This window comes from Anomaloglossus baeobatrachus, chromosome 5 (genome assembly GCF_048569485.1).
Source record: "Anomaloglossus baeobatrachus isolate aAnoBae1 chromosome 5, aAnoBae1.hap1, whole genome shotgun sequence".
NCBI classification, from domain to species: Eukaryota; Metazoa; Chordata; class Amphibia; order Anura; family Aromobatidae; genus Anomaloglossus; species Anomaloglossus baeobatrachus.
The window spans coordinates 358,894,830-358,917,340 of NC_134357.1; the positions used below are offsets into that span (position 1 = coordinate 358,894,830).

Here is a 22,511-nt window from a genome sequence, read left to right on the forward strand (position 1 = left end):
ATTTTCAATATTTTGTTGCGAATCCTTTGGAGGCAATCACTGCCTTAAGTCTGGAACCCATGGACATCACCAAACGCTGTGTTTCCTCCTTCTTAATGCTTTGCCAGGCCTTTACAGCCGCAGCCTTCAGGTCTTGCTTGTTTGTGGGTCTTTCCGTCTTAAGTCTGGATTTGAGCAAGTGAAATGCATGCTCAATTGGGTTAAGATCTGGTGATTGACTTGGCCATTGCAGAATGTTCCACTTTTTTGCACTCATGAACTCCTGGGTAGCTTTGGCTGTATGCTTGGGGTCATTGTCCATCTGTACTATGAAGCGCCGTCCGATCAACTTTGCGGCATTTGGCTGAATCTGGGCTGAAAGTATATCCCGGTACACTTCAGAATTCATCCGGCTACTCTTGTCTGCTGTTATGTCATCAATAAACACAAGTGACCCAGTGCCATTGAAAGCCATGCATGCCCATGCCATCACGTTGCCTCCACCATGTTTTACAGAGGATGTGGTGTGCCTTGGATCATGTGCCGTTCCCTTTCTTCTCCAAACTTTTTTCTTCCTATCATTCTGGTACAGGTTGATCTTTATCTCATCTGTCCATAGAATACTTTTCCAGAACTGAGCTGGCTTCATGAGGTGTTTTTCAGCAAATTTAACTCTGGCCTGTCTATTTTTGGAATTGATGAATGGTTTGCATCTAGATGTGAACCCTTTGTAGTTACTTTCATGGAGTCTTCTCTTTACAGTTGACTTAGAGACAGATACACCTACTTCACTGAGAGTGTTCTGGACTTCAGTTGATGTTGTGAACGGGTTCTTCTTCACCAAAGAAAGTATGCGGCGATCATCCTCCACTGTTGTCATCCGTGGACGCCCAGGCCTTTTTGAGTTCCCAAGCTCACCAGTCAATTCCTTTTTTCTCAGAATGTACCCGACTGTTGATTTTGCTACTCCAAGCATGTCTGCTATCTCTCTGATGTATTTTTTCTTTTTTTTCAGCCTTAGGATGTTCTGCTTCACCTCAATTGAGAGTTCCTTAGACCGCATGTTGTCTGGTCACAGCAACAGCTTCCAAATGCAAAACCACACACCTGTAATCAACCCCAGACCTTTTAACTACTTCATTGATTACAGGTTAACGAGGAAGACACCTTCAGAGTTAATTGCAGCCCTTAGAGTCCCTTGTCCAATTACTTTTGGTCCCTTGAAAAAGAGGAGGCTATGCATTACAGAGCTATGATTCCTAAACCCTTTCTCCGATTTGGATGTGAAAACTCTCATATTGCAGCTGGGAGTGTGCACTTTCAGCCCATATTATATATATAATTGAATTTCTGAACATGTTTTTGTAAACAGCTAAAATAACAAAACTTGTGTCACTGTCCAAATATTTCTGGACCTAACTGTATATAGATTATTTTCAAGCTGCTCAGCATTAGAAAAGACAGGGTGGACAGGAGTATGAGCATCCTCTTCTTATCTCGACACCCATGGTATTTCTAGTGTTACAGAATCAAGCAGGACAGTATTGTATTTTTGAGGAGCTGACCCAGAAGGTCAGGGTTACATTCTTACTTCTACTTTATAATGGTGCCTCCAATGAAGAAGCAGCAAGGACATGAGGTCGTGTGACATTTTCGGATCACGAGACTGAAGAGCAGAGACCAGCTGAGTAGCAGGAGAGCAGGGATTCAACTGAATACACTTTCCAAAAGGGTCTTTCCCTGAGAACCTCTATAGAGACTTTATACAGTGTGAGTGGTGGTGAGGTATCGTAGTGTGTGGGGATAACTGCGGGGACATCAAATAGCATGATAGGGACTGTGGGAGTTTCATACTGTGTGTAGAAAAAAATGTAGGGGCATCATATTTTGTGTGAGGTGATGTGAGGTCATAATATGTAGGGGTACTGTGGAGCATTATAATGTGTGGGGGTACTGTGGGGCGTTATTCTGTGTAGAGTGACATCATACTGTGTGGTGAGCATTATGAGGTAATCATACTGTGTGGGAGCGGGGGTGACTATGGTGGCATCAATCAGTGTGGAGTGGCATTATACTGTGTGAGTTCATCATATTGTGTGTGGGGGGATGTAAGAACATTTTGTGGGCATCAAACTGTGTGAGGGAAATGTACAGTGGTGACATCATATTTTTTGGGGGCACGGGCAGAATCATACACTTTATGGATGGCACTGTGGGGATGAGCTGTGCAGCATGATACTGCAGGAGGGGAATGTGGAGAGAACACACTGTGTAGTGAACCATTGTGAGCATCATACTGTTTGTGTGAGTACTGTGTAGGCCCTGAAAGGTGTATTGTATTGTGTGGGAACACTAATAGTCCTCACTAGGAGTAATAATTCTTTATAGGCACATATAAAAGACTGGGCACGGTTTGGAAAGTGTTTTTTCCTATCATGGTTGGGCAGTATGCAGAAGAGCAGTAGTGTAGCAGCCTCTTTTTACATCAGCACTTCTGATATCTCCAGTATTAGATCACACAGGTAGGATGGAGGTTGGACAGCAGTGTGAGCAGGGTTTTCTTAACTCAGCACCTTGGTTTCTGCAGTATTAGACAAGATAGACAAGGTGGGCAGCAGCTTCTTGTTACCTAAGCATTGCTGGTATCTACAGTATTTGATCAGCCAGAGAGGGTGGCGGTTGGACAGCAGTGTGAGCAGCCTCTTCTTAACTCAGCACCACCCGTATCTCCATTATTAGATCAGGAAGATATGGTGCACAGCAGTGTGAGCAGCCTCTTCTTACCTAATCACTGTTCTAACATTTTAGGACAGTTTGCTGTCATCGTAACAAGATGACCATTTTAATGTGCAAGTAATTTCCACCATAGACAAAATGAGTGTTTGCTTTTTAAATATATAGGAATTTATTTGACAGTTTCTTTCTCTTTTTTATTTTTTTTTCTATTGCCAGAGAGACATTTTAATGGATACACTGAAACCACTGTGAATGGAATGGTGACACTTGAAGGCCATTGGAATGCAGTGAATCATGATTTATTTGTTACTAACACATAGTTAGACAGTGATTTACAGCCACATGAGAAACACTTCCAACTCTTTTTCCCCTAGAGTAACATGAACGCTGCAAGGCATCTTATCTGACCTTAGTTACTATTGATATAGGATAGTGACCATTAATGCTGTTGGCTCTATACATTGTTGGCATCCAACATAAGAGGATATTTAGCAGTTAGCATGGCGTCGAAAGGAGTCTCATTGCTTATACAAGGCTTCAAAACCAGTCTTGTCATCTGCTATATGGGTTGCAATTGTGCAGAATTAGTTCTCAGTTTCTATGTAGATGCTTGGTAATGATAAATGTGTACACTTGTTAAAGGGAACCTGTCAGGTGCAATATGCACCCAGAGCCATGAGCAGTTCTGGGTGCAAATTGCTAATCCCTGCCTAACCGTCCCTGCATACACTAGTATAGATAAAGAGATCTTTAGAAAAAGTATTTCTAAAGATCTTTTATCTTATGCTAATGAGGCCAGGGACTAGCCCCAAGAGCGTTATATCCTCCGACTAGCCGCCCACTTAGCATTTTAGTATGCCCACAGGGGTGTACCAACATGCTATTCAATTCAGCATCACCAGCAGTGACGCGCGTACCTGTGACTGCGCTTCTGATTGCCCGACACTTCCAGTCATGCGCGGTAGACCTCTCTGAAGCCGGGATGCGTACACCCATCTTTATGCTGCGCATGACCGGAAGTGCCCGGCATTCAGAAGCGCGGTCACAGCAAACACAGGTACACGCGTCACTGCTCGTGAAGCTGCATTGAATAGCATGTTAGTTACGCCCCTGTAGGCGTACTAACATGCTAAGAGGGTGGCTAGTCGGGGGATATAACACCCAGGGGGCTACTGCCCTCGCTCATTAGCATAAGATAAAAGATCTTTAGAAATACTTTTTCTAAAGATCTTTTTATCTATACTAGTGTATACAGGGACAGTTAGGCAGGGATTAGCAATATGTACCCAGAACTGCTCGTGGTTCTGGGTGCATATTGCACCTGACAGTTTCCCTTTAAGTACTTTTCTGTATACGTAATACATGCTAACATCTGCCGCTTGCCCCAGCCATAGCATCAAGGAAGAAATCAGACTGCAGCCGGAGCGAATTCTCCCAAGATGACAGCACTTCAGAAGCGGGCGACACTGTCACAGAAGAGGCTCTTAATGGAGATGAAGGAGAAGAGCTTGTACATGATGACTGCACAGATGACCTGGTATGAACTGCATTGTAGAGAGAAGACGGGAGCAGTGACCCTATGTATGAACCTATGAAACTTATCTAAGTACATACAGTAACCATTAATGCCGTCAAGACCAGTTTGCTCATTATGTATCCCATCCGTCATAAAGAAGAACTGACCGTCATTGAAATTCTGAGGCTAAAAAGTCACTTCAAGTAGTCTTCATTTAGCTGGGCCCAGAGCGGCCATTATCTGCTAGATAAACGAGATTGTTAATTAATGGCAGATACAGAGTACCAGAAGGTCGGCCTCTCAGATTTCACATTTTTGTTTTACAGGAGAACAGCCACTATACAAACTCATCTCTCCACTAACAAGGTACAGTGCCAATTCATCTAAATACATTCAAACTTAATCGATTCCTAATAACCCGATAATTATTCTGGATTACTTCTGCCTTCATAGCTGTGAAATGGAAAAACTTTCATACTACACCTCAATTATCTACATGATATCCAATTTGTTTAATGTCGAGAGGGGAAAAGTGTCAATTTCACCAACTAAATAAAGGAGCTCTTAGCTTACACAGGATGTGTGCGCACACAAGATGCTTTTCTAGATGGGCAATTACCATTATTGATTAGTCTGAATTTACAACAAAGTGATAAACGACAATCATTCAGCTCAATCTTGTCTTAAGGTCCAGTCACACATAATGAGATCGTTAACGAGATCGTTACTACGTCACAGTTTCCGGATCATTGTTAAATCGTTGGTGAGATCGTTGGTGAGATGTCACACAGTCATTTTCCCAACTACTTTAGTAACGATGCAGCGCCCTGTATAACGATCTTGTTGGTCGTTGGGACCCTGTCACACAGCAGCTATGTAACTATTCCGACCTTGAATAGGGGCGTAGTGTTTGACGCTGTAAGCCACGTAGGCGTGCATATGCATCGCTTTTTCCACACCCCTCCGCTCCGATTGGTGGCCAATACTGCGTTCTGATTAGGCGGCCGGCCTAGAAGGCAACTTTGTATCGCTACATCCTTTGTCCCTTTTGAGCCTTGCTTTGAGGATAGAACCTGCGACTCCACCCAGATTCATTCGTACTTTGTTCCCGGTTGCTTGCTTGCTTTTCGGATCGAAGCTGCATCTGCACCTGGATTCATCCTTCCTTCGTTCCCGAGTGTTTGCTTACTGTTCTCAGCACCAACCAATCAGTGCAGAGGGGGCGCGGAAAAGGTGACGCAACTACACGCCTACGTGTCACACTTTAAGTTCTCATCTAGGTCGTTAACGAGATCGTTGTTAGGTGTCAAACATATAGATCGATCCTGACCAGCAGGACTCCAACAAGCCAAAAATGGCCCAGGACATTCAGCAACAACCAACAATCTAACAGCAGGGGGTGGATCGTTGGTACGTGTCAAATATAACGAGATCGCTGGTGAAGTCGTTGTTTCGTCACAGAAACTGTGATGTAGCAACGATGTCGTTAGCGATCTCGTTATGTGTGGAGTGGCCTTTAGAAACCCCTTTTCTGGGTAAGCTACTTTTGGGTGAGACACAAGGGGTCTCCAGATCTGCCGGCGCTGGTCAAATTAAGGGACAATCCATTGGAGACAAGAAGACACACAGGAGTCTCAGTCAGTCCAATACACAAATACTGGGGTGTTAGGCTATGTGCACACAGTGCGTTTTTCTCGGCGTTTTTGCGCGTTTTTCGGGTGCGTTTTTGGCCTCAAAACTGCATGACTTTGCTTCCCCAGCAAAGTCTATGAGTTTTCATTTTTGCTGTCCCCACACAGCGTTTTTTTTCAGCTGCGTTTTTGTGGTGACCACAAAAACGCAGCATGTCAATTATTCCCGCGTTTTTCACTGCGCTTTTCATCCATTGAGTTCAATGGGATGTTGAAAGACGCAATGAGAAACGCAAATAGCTGCGTTTTGGTGCGTTTTGGTGCGTTTCTAAGACCAAAAACGCAGCTATAAGCGCAGGAGGTGGGTAGTAAAGTGACGTGTACAGGAAGAGGATTCCTTCTGTCAGTATATACAGAAGCGTGAATCCTCCCGGTACCGTCACCGCCGCTTCCATCTCCCGTCCTGGGCATGTATGCTGCCGTGCGGCGCCATGTCTGGGCGGGAGGTGGAAGCGGCTGCAAAAACAAAAGTTAACAGTAGAAAAAAAAAAAAAAGTTATACTCACCTGTCTGCAGCCTCGCGGTGCCATGCCCGCTCCCATCTCCTCCCGGTACCGCCGCTCCGGCTGTGTGCAGACGGCCGGGAAACCTCCGATGGATGCAGGACCTGGCGATGGATCACCTGATGCAGTCACCTGACGCATCAGGTGATCGTAAGTATCGCGGTGACGCGGGCGCCCGGCCGGTATCAGCAGATTCGTCAGGAGACTTCATCCCTGATTACCGGCAGCTGCTGCTGCGATCGGACAGGATCAGACTCCCGCCCCATCGCTCCAGGAGATGCCGGTAATCAGCACATAAGTGAGTATTATTTTTTTTTTTTTTGCACTGATGCATCAGCTGATTGTATAATCGGCTTTTATACAATCAGCTGATGTGTGATGGGATTCAGGCACTTGATCCTGACACATCATCTGATCGCTTTGCCTTCCAGCAAACCGATCAGATGATATTGGATCTGGATTGGACGGCGCGGGACCCTAACCCAGGATTACTGCGGAGGGGGGTTTATTTCAATAAAGATGGAGTCACTAATTGTGTTGAGTTTTATTTCTAATAAAAATATTTTTCTGTGTTGTGTTTTTTTTTATCTTTACTAGAAATTCATGGTGGCCATGTCTAATATTGGCGTGACACCATGAATTTCGGGCTTAGGGCCAGCTGATAATATACAGCTAGCCCTAACCCCATTATTACCCGGCGAGCCACCCGTCACCAGGGCAGCCGGAAGAGTTGGATACAGCGCCAGAAGATGGCGCTTCTATGAAAGCGCCATTTTCTGGGGTGGCTGCGGGACTGCAATTCACAGCGGGGGTGCCCAGAAAGCATGGGCACCCTGCACTGTGGATTTCAATCCCCAGCTGCCTAGTTGTACCCGGCTGGACTCAAAAATTGGGCGAAGCCCACGTCATTTTTTTTTTAAATTATTTCATGAAATTCATGAAATAATTTAAAAAAAAAAGGGCTTCCCTATATTTTTGGTTCCCAGCCGGGTACAAATAGGCAGCTGGGGGTTGGGGCCAGCCCGTACCTGCCTGCTGTACCCGGCTAGCATACAAAAATATGGCGAAGCCCACGTCATTTTTTTTTTTTGGGGGGGCAAAGAAATCCTGCATACAGTCCTGGAAGGAGGATGCTGAGCCTTGTAGTTCGACAGCTGCTGTCTGCTCTCCTGCATACACTATTGGATGGAGGATGCTGAGCCTTGTAGTTCGACAGCTGCTGTCTGCTCTCCTGCATACACTATTGGATCGAGGATGCTGAGCCTTGTAGTTCTGCAGCTGTCTGCTCTTCTGCATACACTAGTGGAGAATGAAGAACACATTGAAGAAGGAAATGACATCAGACCTTTTTTTTTTTTGTTCACTGATAAAAAACGCATAAGGACGCAGTGAGCAAAAACGCAGCAAAACGCAGCAAAAAAACGCACCAAATCGCGGCAAAACGCGTGCGTTTTTTGCCGCGTTTTTTCGACGCAGTTGCGTTTTTGTGCGTTTTTAGCGGCCAAAAACGCACAAAAACGCAGCGTCAAAAAAACGCAGCGTGTGCACATAGCCTAAATTGTACTCACAGAAATAGGGAAATTTTAGTACACTACCAAAAAAATGATATATAGGATAACAATGTAAAGGCTGTAAATCATAGATTCATGAGAACTAGTTTAAACCGTCTCGGCATTTTTTGCAGTGTCAAGTGAACCAACATTCGGTCTTGTTGCTTTTATGAACAAGACTTCTTAAATAGCTAATACACACCTATATATAGTCATGGCCAAAAGTGTCAGCACCCTTGAAATTGTTACAGAAAATGAAGTATTTCTCCCAGCAATTACACGTTTTCTTAGGGTACCTTCACACTTAGCGATGCAGCAGCGATCCGACCAGCGATCTGACCTGGTCAGGATCGCTGCTGCATCGCTACATGGTCGCTGGTGAGCTGTCAAACAGGCAGATCTCACCAGCGACCACTGAACAGCCCCCAGCCAGCAGCGACGTGCAAGCGACGCTGCGCTTGTACGGAGCCGCCGACTGGAAGCTGCGGAGACTGGTAACTAAGGTAAACATCGGGTATGGTTACCCGATGTTTACATTAGTTACCAGCGCTGTGTGCAGGGAGCCGCGCACACTGAGCGCTGGCTCCTTGCTCTCCTAGCTGCTGTACACATCGGGTTAATTAACCCGATGTGTAATGCAGCTACATGTGCAGAGAGCAAGGAGCCGCGCACACTGCTTAGCGCTGGCTCCTTGCTCTCCTAGCTGCTATACACATCGGGTTAATTAACCCGATGTGTACAGCAGCTACATGTGCAGAGAGCCGGAGCCGGCAGCACAGGCAGCGTGAGAGCTGCGGAGGCTGGTAACTAAGGTAAATATCGGGTAACCACCTTGGTTACCCGATGTTTATCTTGGTTACAAGCTTACCTCAGCTGTCAGACGCCGGCTCCTGCTCCCTGCTCGCTTCATTTGTCGCTCTCTCGCTGTCACACACAGCGATGTGTGTGTCACAGCGGGAGAGCGGCTTTGAAGAAAACGAACCAGGGCTGTGTGTAACGAGCAGCGATCTCGCAGCAGGGGCCAGATCGCTGCTCAGTGTCACACACAGCGAGATCGCTAATGAGGTCACTGCTGCGTCACAAAAAGCGTGACTCAGCAGCGATCTCGGCAGCGAGCTCGCTGTGTGTGAAGCACCCCTTATACACATGAATATTTACTTTGTATGTATTGGAGCAACACCAAAAAAAAAAACACAAAAAAAAACAGAGAAAAAAATGGAAAATTGGACATAATTTCATATAAAACCCCCAAAATAGTCCAGACAAAATTGTTGGCAGCTTTCCAAAATTGTGGGTAAACAACTTTGTGTCAAGCATCTGATGGTTGTTCAAACTCCCCTGTGGCAAATAACAGGTGTGGGCAATATGGATATTATACCTGAAACCAGATAAAAAGGGGAGAAGTTGACTCAATCTTTGCATTGTGTGACTATTTGTGCCACATTAAACATGGAGAACAGAAAGAGAAGAGAACTGTCTGAGAAATTGAGAACCAAAATTGTTGAAAAATATAAATAATCTCAAAATTCCATCTCAAGAGAGCTTGATGTTCTTTGTCCAAAGTGTGCAACATAAACAAGAACCTTACAACCCTTAGCACTTTAGCCAATCTGCCTGAACAATAGAGTCAACTTGATGAAAGGTTGCAAAGCAGGATAGTCTGGATAATGGATAACCAACCCCAATCAAATTCCAAAGAAATTCAAACTGTCCTGCAGGCTCAAGGTGCATTAGTGTCTGTCAACATTTTAATGAAATGAAACGCTATGGAAGAGACCCAGAAGGACCCCACTGTTGACATAGATATAAAAATGCTAGATTACAGTTTGCCAAAATCTTTCAGAGAAAGCGTCTTGTGGACAGATGAGACCAAGATAAAGCTTTTAAATAAACTACATCATTCTACTGTTTACCGAAAATGGAATGAGGCCTGCAAAGAAAAGAACACAGAACCGACAGTTAAATAAGATATATGTTCAAAGATATTTTAGGGTTGTTTTGTTGCCTCTGACACTGGGTGCTTTGACAGTGTGCAAGGCATCATGAAATCTGAAGATCACCAAAGGATTTTGGGTCACAATGCAGTGCCCAGTGTCAAAAATCTGGATTTGCTTTCTAGGTCATGTATCTTCCAGGAGGACAATGACCCCAAACATACTTCAAGAACCACCCAGAAATGGATGGAACAAAGCGCTGGTGAGCTCTGCAGTGGCCAGCAATGAGGCCGGATCTAAATCCTATTGAACACCCATTTTTCGTTTGGAGAAGGTAACCTTCAAATATGAGAGACCGGGAGCCGTTTGTAAAAGAAGAGTGGTCCAAAATTCCATTTGAAAAATGTAAGAAGATTGTTGATGGTAATAGGAAGTGATTAATTGCAGTTATTTATTCCAAAGGGTGTTCAACCAAATATTAAATTGACGGTGCCTACAATATTTTTCAAGATCCATTTTTGGAGTTGTGTGTGAAATTATGTCCAATTTGCCTTTTTTTTTTCTTGTTTTTTGCTGTTGTTTCAATACAGAAAAAGAACACGTGTATAATAAAACGTGCATAATTGCCATAATTTTCTGGGAAAAATGCTTCATTTTCTGGAACATTTTCAAGGGTGTCAAAACTTTCAGCCATGACATCCTGCTTAGCTATATGAACATACAAATAAAATGCACATTTGCCATAACAGTCCCAACTCTTATATTTTTCAAGGGCCCATTAGACATGTTGATAATAAAGAATGAGCTTTCCTAAGAACGCTTGTTTCCTGATTATTGGCCAGTCTAAACCAGCCAGCAATCACCTAACAAATTAGCAAAATGCTCGTTTGTAGGACGAGATGATTTTTAATTAAGCTCACACATTATTGATCTTGGCAGCACATTGCGCTGTGTAACCAGGAGATGTGCTGCTGAGAATATAGTTTCTTATACGCAGAGAATGATTGTACAGTATTAATAACCGTTCAATGCACATGTAAGTGTGCTCAGCATGTCTAAACGGGCCATTAAATGACCACTGATTGGGGGTCCTTTAAGGGCCATGATTATCCTGTGTGAATGGGTCTTAAGGATGGATGGCCATGGCTGTATTATAGATGCACAGACTGTTATGTGCCCATATTGTACCTCTGTGTGTATATTGTTTTTAGGTGCACCTAGAGGTTTTATCTTCAGTGTTAAACTATCTTCATCAGTGTCATAGGCTATAATAAATAAAGATATTTTTAGGACAGAAGTATGCTTTTGCAATTTTTGGATAATAGTTTCAAAAATTGCCTTTTTACGCCTCGATTTTTTAAATGCCATTTTCTGGTAACTGTGAATTTACCTGAAGATCTTCAGATTTTATGGTAAATTAGGACAAACGACAGGCCTGTTACCAGGGCTGTGGAGTCGGAGTCGGAGTCATGGAGTCGGAGCTCATTTTGGTGGAGTCGGAGTCGGTATAAAATGCACCGACTCCGACTCCTAAAATATATAATAAATTGGGGACAGTTGTGCAATCCAGAATGTGCTGAATATTTTACTAAATAATAACTTTTAGTATAATGCTTATATTTAAGTGAAAAATGTATTGTAGTACAATGTGAACATCAGACATTTAATTATTTTTATGATACAATAATCAAGATATTTAGATAGAACATAAAATATATTTATTAGAATACAACTTTAGAACACAAAAAACTAATAAATTGTAAATACGTAATACAATTATACAGTGTATATATATATATATATATATATATATATATATATACACACACAAGATAAATACACACACAAGATATATATGTAATCTACTGTATATTACATAGTGTATTACATATTTACAATTTATTACAGTTTTTTGTGTTCTAAAGTTGTATCCAATAAATATATCTTATGTTCTATCCAAATATATTGATTATTGTATCATAAAAATTATTAAATGTCTGATGTTCACATACACATGTTCATGTACTACAGTAAATTCTTCACCTAACTATAAGCAATATATGTAGGAGTCGGAGTCGGAGTCGAAGTCGGTGCAAGAGAAATTGAGGAGTCGGAGTCGGAGTCAGAGTCGAAGGTTTGGCTTACCGACTCCACAGCTCTGCCTGTTACCCCTATATACAGGTGCATCTCAATAAATTAGAATATCATCAAAAAGTTAATTTATTTCAGTAATGCAATACAAAAATGGAAATTGCAGACAGAGTGATCTATTTCAATTGTTTATTTCTGTTAATGTTGATGATTATGGCTTACAGCCAATGAAAACCCAAAAGTCATTATCTCAGAAAATTAGAATAATTACCACAAAAAAACTGCAAAGGGTTCTTAAGTGTTTAAAATGGTCCCTTAGTCTGGTTAAGTAGGCTACACTCATGGGGAAGACTTCTCACTTGACAAATGTCCATAAGGCAGTCATGGACACACTCCACAAGGAGGGTAAGCCACAAAGGGTCATTGCTTGTTGTTTTCATATGAAAGTAAATTTTGCATTTCATTTGGAAATCAAGGTCCCAGAGTCTGGAGGAAGAGTGGAGAGGCCACAAGCCAAGCTGCTTGAGGTCTAGTGTGAAGTTTCCACAATCAGTGATGGTTTGGGGAGCCATGTCATCTGCTGGCATAGGTCAACTGTGTTTTATTAAGACCAAAGTCAGAGCAGACGTCTACCAGGAAATTTTAGAGCACATCATGCTTCCCTATGCCAACAAGCTTTTTGGAAATTTCATATTCCAGCAGGACTTGGCACCTGTCCACACTGCCAAAAGTACCAATACCTGGTTTAATATCCACAGTATCACTGTGCTTGATTGGCCAGCAAACTCACCTGACCTGAACCCCACAGAGAATCTATGCAGTATTGTCAAGAGGAAGATGAGAGACACCAGACCCAACAATGCAGACGAGCTGAAGGCTGCTACCATAGCAATCTGGGCTTCTATAACACCTCAGCAGTGCCACAGGCTGATCGGCTCCATGCCACGCCGCATTAATGCAGTAATTCATACAAAAGGAGCCGACCAAGTATAGAGTGCATTTACTGTACAGACTTTTCAGTAGGCGCCAACATTTCTGAGTTTAAAATCATATTTCAGTTGGTCTTATATAATATTCTAATTCTCTGAGATAATGACTTTTGGGTTTTAATTGGCTGTAAGCCATAATCATCAACATTAACAGAAATAAACACATGAAATAGATCACTGTGTTTGTAATTACTCTATATAAGAAAAGGGTTTACCTTTTTATATTGAATTACTGAAATAAATGAACTTTTTGAAGATATTCTAATTTATTGAGGTGCACTTGTACATGATATTCTGGACCTTATGTACTGTGACTGAATGGAAGGTCTAGTTTAATCACAATACTTTGATCACTTTTGCTATTATTTGCTATCTACATATAACTCTTCATTTTGTCTTTGCAGCTGCTCGAGACGGCTTGTGATCTGTGAGGGGTAATGGCTATGGTTCTGTATATGGACTCCTATATTCTGCCTCCCTGAGAAACCAGAGTGTTGGCTGGATTTTCAGAAAATGTAAAAAAAACCATGAAGTATTATTTATCATTTTATAATATGAGACAGCAGTGACCAGTCTGAAGAAGGGAGCACTCACCCTTACCTGAACCGATGAAAGCCAGAGACTGGACCTTCAATCCTTTGTTCTATATGTTCCATGCTGACGGATATATGACCGGAACAGACTATTATTGCCCTCTACTTCAGAGGATTAGCTAGGGGGCGCTCATGAGCCATGGCACACGGCAGGTGCCGGGGGAAAACATGAACCAGTAACTGGTAGTACTTCTAAATTTGGATTTATTTTCACAGTGTGGTCAAGTCACATTTTATTGCTGCAATTACAGCAGAATCCTATCACAATGGCTTAGTTTTGCAAAATCGCATGAAAACGGGATGTCAGATGTGAATATATTAATATTGACCAGCAAGAAAATTCTCTATAGTAGGGAATAGAAAGAATAAAAATAGGAATCTGGTGGAAAGTTCACTGTAAAGCACATTTGGAATCAAATGGTAACAGAGACACCTTAGGTCTCATGCACATGGCCGAATTACAAAGTGCAAAAAATCTTTTCATACCCAAACTCTGTATTAGGATTGCCAGATTAGCTCCAATGGTACTGTAGGTCTAATGGCCAGAAATAACAGTACTATATATATATAATGCTGTTGCTCTAGGTCATTACGCCCCGTGGTTGAGCTGGGATTTGCAGGCATAATAAAGACGCTACAATTTGGGCTCATTATGGATGTCTGAATGAGGATTTATACTGAGAACCTCCTAGAAATATTTCTCCTAAGGTTAGGTTACAACAGTACCCTATGGAGTTACCATTCAGTAGCAGAGTGCCCTGGCGCCTGTAATACAGAACTATTGGATCATATGAGTTGCAGCACAGAATCTATGACAACATTCGAGCAATGACATTCAATGGTTTCCCAGTAGCTCTATTTTATAGGGCTATTCCTGTAAGAAGTGCTCACTAGTGAGGCAAGCGTGATCGCCAAAGCTCGTTATTTGATTGAGCCTTGAGCATCTTAGTTTGAAAATGCTTGTGCTAGCCATTGACTTCCATTATACTCGGTACTCACCTGATGCTCAATCGAGTAATGAACAGCGGCGATCACTAGTCCATCACTAGTTGTCACCCATCCATGGGATTTGTAGAGGTGTTAGTTCCACAAATTGCTTAAATGATGCGGTGGCTGCATGGCCATGCTTCAATATTCTTTATAGAACGGCCAGAGATTGTTGCCTATTTCTTATGGTCCTGGGTGTGTTGTCTTTACACCTGTAATATCTACAATATTAAAATCATAGGCAGCTGTTGGTACCTATAGACTTCTGCATATGGTGTATTACATCTCATTATAACTTGATGGCTGTAATTATATGTAGAAATAACAAAAAACACAATTTCCAGCTCACCCGTCTCCGAGTCTAGATGTCCATTTGGGTCGGTGCACAGTATCTGTGGCTGGCGTCCACAGCTGTCATAATCATTGGAAAGGAAGGAGGGGAGGGAAACATATCCTGCACCGATGTCCTTAAAAAATCTTGAACTTTATTGAATCCTCATAAAAATATATATAATGGACTAAACCAAACTCTCCATATGCCTTACTGTGCCTTACACGTTTCAGAGAAAGACTCCTTAATCATAGGCAAAGACTCCTTAATCATAGGCAAATAGGTATTTGACTATGATTAAGGAGTCTTTCTCTGAAACTCGTAAGGCGTTAATATGGAGAGTTTGGTTTATTATAATATTATTAATTATATATATTTATATTATATAGATTTTTATGATGATTCAATAAAGTTCGCGTTTTTTTAAGGACATCGGTGCTTGATATGTTTCCCTCCCCTCCTTCCTTTCCAATGATTGTAATTATAGGTGCCTGAGGCCTTAAAATAGAACTTCAGGTTTTAGATTTTATTTTTTTTTCTTAAATGTATCCTATCACTAGATTCCCACCATATATAATTCAGCTAGTATTACCTTATTTAGTTATCCCTTTCTTTCTGGAGATTCATGGTATACTTCACTTCTGATAGGTCATATGATCAATGATACCCCCAGGAAATTACATGGCCGTATGTTCTCTAAATGGCATCACCATCTCAGTCAATTTCCAATTGCATGGAATGTACCACTGATATTCTCCACGGGAAAGGGGTTGGAGCAGAGAAAACAAGCTCAATGAAATGATGATGACTGTACAGCTTCTGTCACACAGTTATAACATATGAGATCACAGTTCAGCTTCCCTTATTGTATACTGTATAATTTATTACTTGATTTTGGAGATCATAGAGGGAAGAATAATCACATTGTCACACCAACAGATATAGATGCTACTGGTTCTAGCCAGAGATGCTGTGTTGAAGCAATATGAGATTGATTGCAGATCATAGAGAAATAACACACAGGATGACAGGTAGAACTCAAGATGGAGGCTGAAGGGAAGACAGACGGAGGCTGAACTAAATGGAAATAAGTACAATAATTGCAGAGTGAAAAACTGGGTGTATTTCTTTAAAAACCATGTGATTTGTATGGGAAAAATACAAACAATTTTTGGTGGAGATTTCCACATATTGAAAAATAAAGAAATATCGATGCATAGGAAATATAGATGTGTGAACAATGCCTCAGAACAAATTTGGCTACACATTCAGGGTAATGCCAAAACAAAAAAATTGGAGCTTGTGAATGAAGTCTAACAATTATGTTACTATGGGTTCTCTTACATTTACGAATAAAATGGACAATTATTATTGATGTTTTATCGGATAGCACTACCTCCAATGTTATAATATTGAGCAGTGCTGATCAGTCTTTTTTTTCTCATGCCGGTTCAGTATGAGAAAAAAAAATCCCTGTATACTGCAATTGGCAGTATATCTCGGATCACACGCTTCCATATAAGTTTATCAGTGCATGTGAAACATCGGACTGCACTCATCTGAGTGCAGTCCAATAAACGCTGACAGACAATGGAAAAGATGGAGAAATTCAGCTCTCCATCTTCTCCGCACCTGTGATCCAATTCTCACATGCACCTCTATACAGGTATTTTGGCTCACTCCTCAAGAGTAAAGTGTGCCAGTTGTCTCAGTTGTGCAGGTGTCTTCTCCAGACTGCATGTTTTAGCTCCTTCCACAGATGTTCAATTGTATTTAGATCAAGGTTCACATAAGATCACTTCAGAAGAGTCCAGTGCTTTCCTCTTAGTCATTCTTGGATATTTTAGCTGTGTTTTGAGTCATTATCCTATTAGAGGACCCATGACCAGCGACTCAGACCAAGTTTTCTGACACTAGGCAACACATTTTGGTACAGAATGATAGTCTTGACAGACTCAAGACATCCTTTGCCAAATGCAGCAAAGTAGCCCCAAAACATAACTGACCAGCCTCCATATTTGATACAATGTTCTTTCTTTGTAAACTTTATCTGCCCAAAGGACATTTTCCCAAAAGCTTTGTGGCTTGTCAATATGCATTTTGGCAAAATTCAGTCTCCCCTTTTTCATTATTTGCGTTCAACAGTGCTTTTCTCCTCATTCATCTTTTATGAAATCCACTTTGGCCAAGACAGAGACAGATGGAGAGATCTGACACTGAAGTAATATGACCTTGGAGTTCAACTCTAAACTCTTTGACAGTTGTTCTGGGTTCTTTGATTACCAGTTATATTGTCTGTTTCTTCAATTTATAGTTAAATTTTCTCTTGTTAGCTACAGTTCAATAGACCTTAAACATCTAAATATGTGTAATTTTAGTAACAGGAACATCAAGCTCTTAGAACATGGTCTTATACCCATTACCTTTCACATATTTGTCTATAATTTTCATTCTAATCTTCTAATACAACTCTCTCCTTAGCTTTCCATGTTCAGTGTAGTACACAGCTTGATGCCAAAAAGCACAGTGACTACTTTTCACCCTGTAAATAGGTAGACTAACTTATTACAAGTTTGTTGACACCCATGATACTAATTAGAGGACACACCTTAGTTTAACATGTGCCAATAGTGAAAGTATTTTCAATCTTTTCAAGGAGTACCAACATATTTGACCAGGCCATTTTCATTATTTTTTTTTTATTATTTCTCTGTTGAACCACAATTGAAAAGCAATGTTGTATTTTGATTAGTTAGTCAGGAAATTTAAATTAAAAATTACTTTTGTCACTTTCAAGTTCTGCCAGTAACTATTTGAGGTTTTTCTTATTTTAAAGGGAATCTGTCAAGGGGGTCAACCCTCATAAGCCATCAAAATGTGGGTTATAGAACGTTCAATAAAATGATTCCTTGATCTCTGCAATCTGTCTTATTCCAGAAAAATCCATGTTTTTCTTAAATGCGCTGTTAAGATCTATGGGCCAGACAGAGAGGTCCGTAAGAATCTCTCTCCAGTGCTTATACTAAATGAAAGGAGGCGTCTGCAAACTGGCATCTAGCCAGTATAGAGCGGGACCAGCTCCTGAGCCAATTCGACGCTCCACGCACTTGACCTGTGAAGTCAATATATGTCACAGGTCATCAAGGGATTAAACATGACTACAATATGGTCCACACAATCCAGCTCCATAAACGTCAAGTTTATGGAGCTGGATTGTGTGGACCATATTGTAGTCAACACAGTTGGAATAAAAACTAAACTGTAGTGAGTAAACTAAGCTAAGCAACATCTATCATATGTAATAAAATATATGTGTGTGTGTATATATATATATATATATATATATATATATATATATATATATAAATATAATGTCTATACTTAAAAAAATACCCTATACTGTCCTATGGGCCATTTTCTCCTTTGAGGGGTCTGAATTAGTAGGTTCCTGGCGATCTCCTCATTTCGCACTGGTCACTGGTCTAGTGGAAGTCACACAGTGTCACTAATTTACATGAGGGCAGAAGCTGCTTTATGTACATATAAGGGATGTAATTACGGATAAAGATAAAAATGTTTTCTAACTTTTTTTAAATACCTTATTTCAATACAGATAAATGTACTGTTACAATATGGGTCTTTCTTGTGATGTGGGAAGTGAGTGCATAGTAATAATAATAAAAGCTGATGGTGATCACCAAACTCAGGTGGAGAAGGCTAGGATCACACTGATCTACAGTATATACTTGTGTGTAAAAACTATTGTGTCTATGTATGGAAAGCGTGTCAAATCTGTGCTATCTGATGCTGTAAATAAAGGATCTTGTAAAATTAAAGTCTTGTGGCTCATTATTCTAGCAGAAAAGCTATTCGTGGGAAACTTATCCGTGATCTCCAGAAAACTGCTTAGGCTCACTTCACACGGACGTATTAAAGGGGTGGTTTGCTCCCCGTGTGCCGTGTTTGTGGCACATGCGTGTTCTCCGTGTGTTATACGTAATAACACACGGAGAACGGAAAGTCCCGCCTTACCTGATTCTTCCGGAGCTGTCTGTGGACAGTGTCCGGCATAGGCCATGCCCCGCTGACGCTGCTTCTGGTCCCCAGTGAAGAAGATGCGTTGTTTAAATTCACTGGGGGTCGGATGCAGGTGACAGCCGCGGCAGAGACTGCAGGGCTGGTGGAGGTGAGTATATGTTTTTATTTTTACAATGACACGTGTGTTTCTCCGGCGCGTGTCACGTGGGACCGCATCCACACACCATCCGTGTGGTACATGTGCGGGCAGCGTGACACCCGTGCTGCCGGAGAAAAACGGACATGCCTCCGTATGGAGCACACGGGCTCACGGCTGCTCCACACGGAGGCACAGGCCAATAGCTGAACACATGCGTGCACATAAACCCATTAATTTTAATGGGTATATATATGCCCGTGTCTCCGGTACATGCGGGAACGGACCTAGCACGTATCGGAGGCACGTGCGTGTGAAGGGGGCCTAAAGGAGATGGCAACTTTATCTTTATTTTAACAAATGTGTTGGGAATATAATTTTGTGGTGCTTAGTAATATAGTAGAAGGTGGCCCGATTCTAACGCATCGGGTATTCTGGAATTTATTGTGTAGTTAATGTATGATTTTTGTTATATATATATATATATATATATAGAGGTTGTTGTGTGTAGTTGCCAAGTGTTTGTGTAGGGCGGCGCTGTAAAAGTTCTGGGTGTTGTCTGGGTGTGTGAGAGCGGTTTTGTATGTGTGTTGCGTTGTGTGTGTTGCGTTGTTTGTGGAGCGCTGTGTGTCTGCAGTGTTGTCTGTGTGTGGTGCTGTGTGTGTTGCGCGGTTTGTGTGGGTGTGGAGTGCGTGTGTGTGTTTTGGGGGAGGTATGTTTTGTGCAGTGTGTGTGTTGCGCGGTATGTGCGTATATTTGTGTATGCCGCGGTGTTTGTGTGTTGGGTGCTGTGTGTGTGCGCGGCGTTGTCTGTGTGTGGGTGTCTGTGTAGGGCGGTGTTTGTGGTTCCCAGTGTGTGTGTGGTGTGTGTTTTGGGGGGAGATGTGCACCCCCATCGTGCTTCATCCCCCATGCTGCACACCCCCCATCGTGCTCCATCCCCCATGCTGCGCACCCCCATCGTGCTCCATCCCCCATGCTGCGCACTCCCCATCATGCTCCATCCCCCATGCTGCGCACCCACCATCGTGCTTCATCCCCCATGCTTTGCACCCCCCATCGTGCTCCATCCCCCATGCTGCAAACCCCCCATCGTGCTCCATCCCCCATGCTGTGCACTCCCATCATGCTCCATCCCCCATGCTGCGCACTCCCATCGTGCTCCATCCCCCATGCTGCGCACTCCCCATCGTGCTCCATCCCCCATGCTGCGCACCCCCCATCGTGCTCCATCCCCCATGCTGCGCACCCCCCATCGTGCTCCACCCCCCATGCTGCGCTACCCCCCATCGTGCTCCACCCCCCATGCTGCGCACTCCCCATCGTGCTCCACAGTCACATATCAGACAGTATACACGCACACATCTGATTGCATACACTCACACCCCACTTCTCCCTGTGCCCTCCGGTGGGCAGTCCCAGCAGCTGTGCTGCACGCCGTGCTCCTCTGCCTTCTGCCGACACTCACAGATCCAATCGCATACGCGCACACATCAGAACACACGCACACATCCGATCGCATACACGAACACATCCGATCGCATACACACACACACACACTGACGATATCTCACATACACGCTCACACACTCACAACATCCGGAGATACCACATGCTTTCGGCCATGTGGTCCTCCGGCAGGTCCTGGTAGGTCACTGCATGCACAGTATCGCCGCAGAGAAGCGATATCACTGGATGTTGTGAGTGTGTGGATGCAATCTGATGTGTGTGTGAGGTGTGTGAGAGTGAGTGTGATCTGATGTGTGTGTGTCTGTTCTTATGTGTGTGCGCGTGTGTGTGTGTGTTCCGCCGCTGCAGGACCTTGATGTGCTCACCTGCTCCCGGTCGGCGTCTGGTGAGTATGACTGCGGGGTCTTCTTTCTTCTGTCTTCTCTCTTCTGGGGGTGCCCGCTGCCTATAATGAAGTGTCTTGCAGTGTCTTTAACTCTTTCACCGTTGCATGACACTTCATTATTGACCGCAGCGTATGCCGGCTCCCTGCACATGTGTACCGGGAGCTGGTGTTCACTGGTAACCATGATACACATCGGGTAACTAAGGGAAGCGCTTCCTATAGTTACGCGATGTGTATCGTGGTTACCAGCGTACACCGGCTCCGTCACGATCCCAGCATCGCAAGGTTATGTCCACCGGGGGTGGGGCCGAGTGTGCCAACGTGTGGCGAGGGCGAGCGGGCGAAGCGGCAGCGTATGCCGGCTCCCTGCACATGTGTACCGGGAGCCGGTGTACGCTGAAGTGGGCGATGCATGCGGAGGGCCGGGGCGAGCGGCTAATCCATGCGGGGGGCGGGGCTAGACCGAGGCGAGCGGCCAATCCGTGGGGGGGCGGGGCCAGGCCGAGCCCAGCGGCCAATCCGACAGTTGTCACGCTAACGACACTGTCACGGTGACACAATTTTGGAACAAGACAGACAGACAGACAGACAGAATAAGGCAATTATATATATAGATAATTATTACAGGTCCTCGTCTTGCACTTGTTAGTGGAGCTTTCCTCACAGACTGCATAGCTCTCATGTTCTCAAAATGGCTGCTGATGGAGGCGCATGTGACCAGCTGTCCATCAACCTCCAACTGAAAACAGATTTCCTATGTTAAACTACGGAAGGAGTTAAAATCTTCAAGCCTGTAAAAAAGGTTTATAGGGTCTGAGAGTCCACTGTTTAGACAAAGAACTGCTTGGAAAGGTGGTTGGCTAAGCTGGAAGGATGCTGGGAGTGTCTGTATTTATTATGCAGTTATGTATTCTACTATTTGCTATCAAGTAAGACATGCCTACATTTATGCATGGTACACCAATACTTCTGAGGACTATAAAAGAGTTGATCTTATTAAAATCATTTGGAGAACTTTGGAAATCACATGCTTGTGTATTTCTTTCATTCTCATCGGTGCCATAGAATGAATCCCAGAACTTTTTAATTGAAGTGAGAATTACTTCAACACCTACGTATTGTCTTTCAACTGAAGGAAACTGCTGGACACTGCTGCAAAATCATGTCTCCAACACATTTGTTAAAAAAAGGATAAAGTGGATTACCCCTTTAAGCAGTTTTATGGAAAAATTCCCTATTTATTTTGCTAGTCATAAATTTATAACTCATCCATTTTTCAATGTATATTGTAGAAGATCATGATTCTGCAGTGGGACACCTTGTTTGCATACTAAATTTAAGGTTTCTGCTGCACACCACATGGGTTTATAGTGAGAAAGGCTGAAGTCACTGTAGACAGAGCACAAAGTTTGTATCGACAACGGGTCTCTTTACCTGACCGAAGAGACTAATATTCCTATCAGGCTTTTAGAAAGCCAGAAGACCCACAGCTAGTCTGTAAATGTGAACATCTGTACCCTGCCTAAGTGAAATATATTAATACTAGCCCCCTGCTGAGAGAAAAGCTTTAGTCCTTTCATTC

The 22,511-nt window shown here is 42.9% G+C and overlaps 1 protein-coding gene across 2 annotated transcripts in view; it reads left to right on the plus strand.

Annotated features, from left to right (window-relative positions):
* The window catches only part of RALY (RALY heterogeneous nuclear ribonucleoprotein), a 325,218-nt gene extending 306,482 nt beyond the window's left edge, over positions 1 to 18,736 (plus strand). For both annotated transcript variants that reach the window (XM_075349937.1, XM_075349938.1), the window contains 3 exons: positions 4,104 to 4,252; positions 4,558 to 4,597; positions 13,394 to 18,736. In XM_075349937.1, the coding sequence (XP_075206052.1) occupies positions 4,104 to 4,252; positions 4,558 to 4,593 (185 nt within the window). In that variant the 3' untranslated portion in view covers positions 4,594 to 4,597; positions 13,394 to 18,736. The remainder of the gene's footprint in view (positions 1 to 4,103; positions 4,253 to 4,557; positions 4,598 to 13,393) is intronic.
* Positions 18,737 to 22,511: the final 3,775 nt, after the last annotated feature.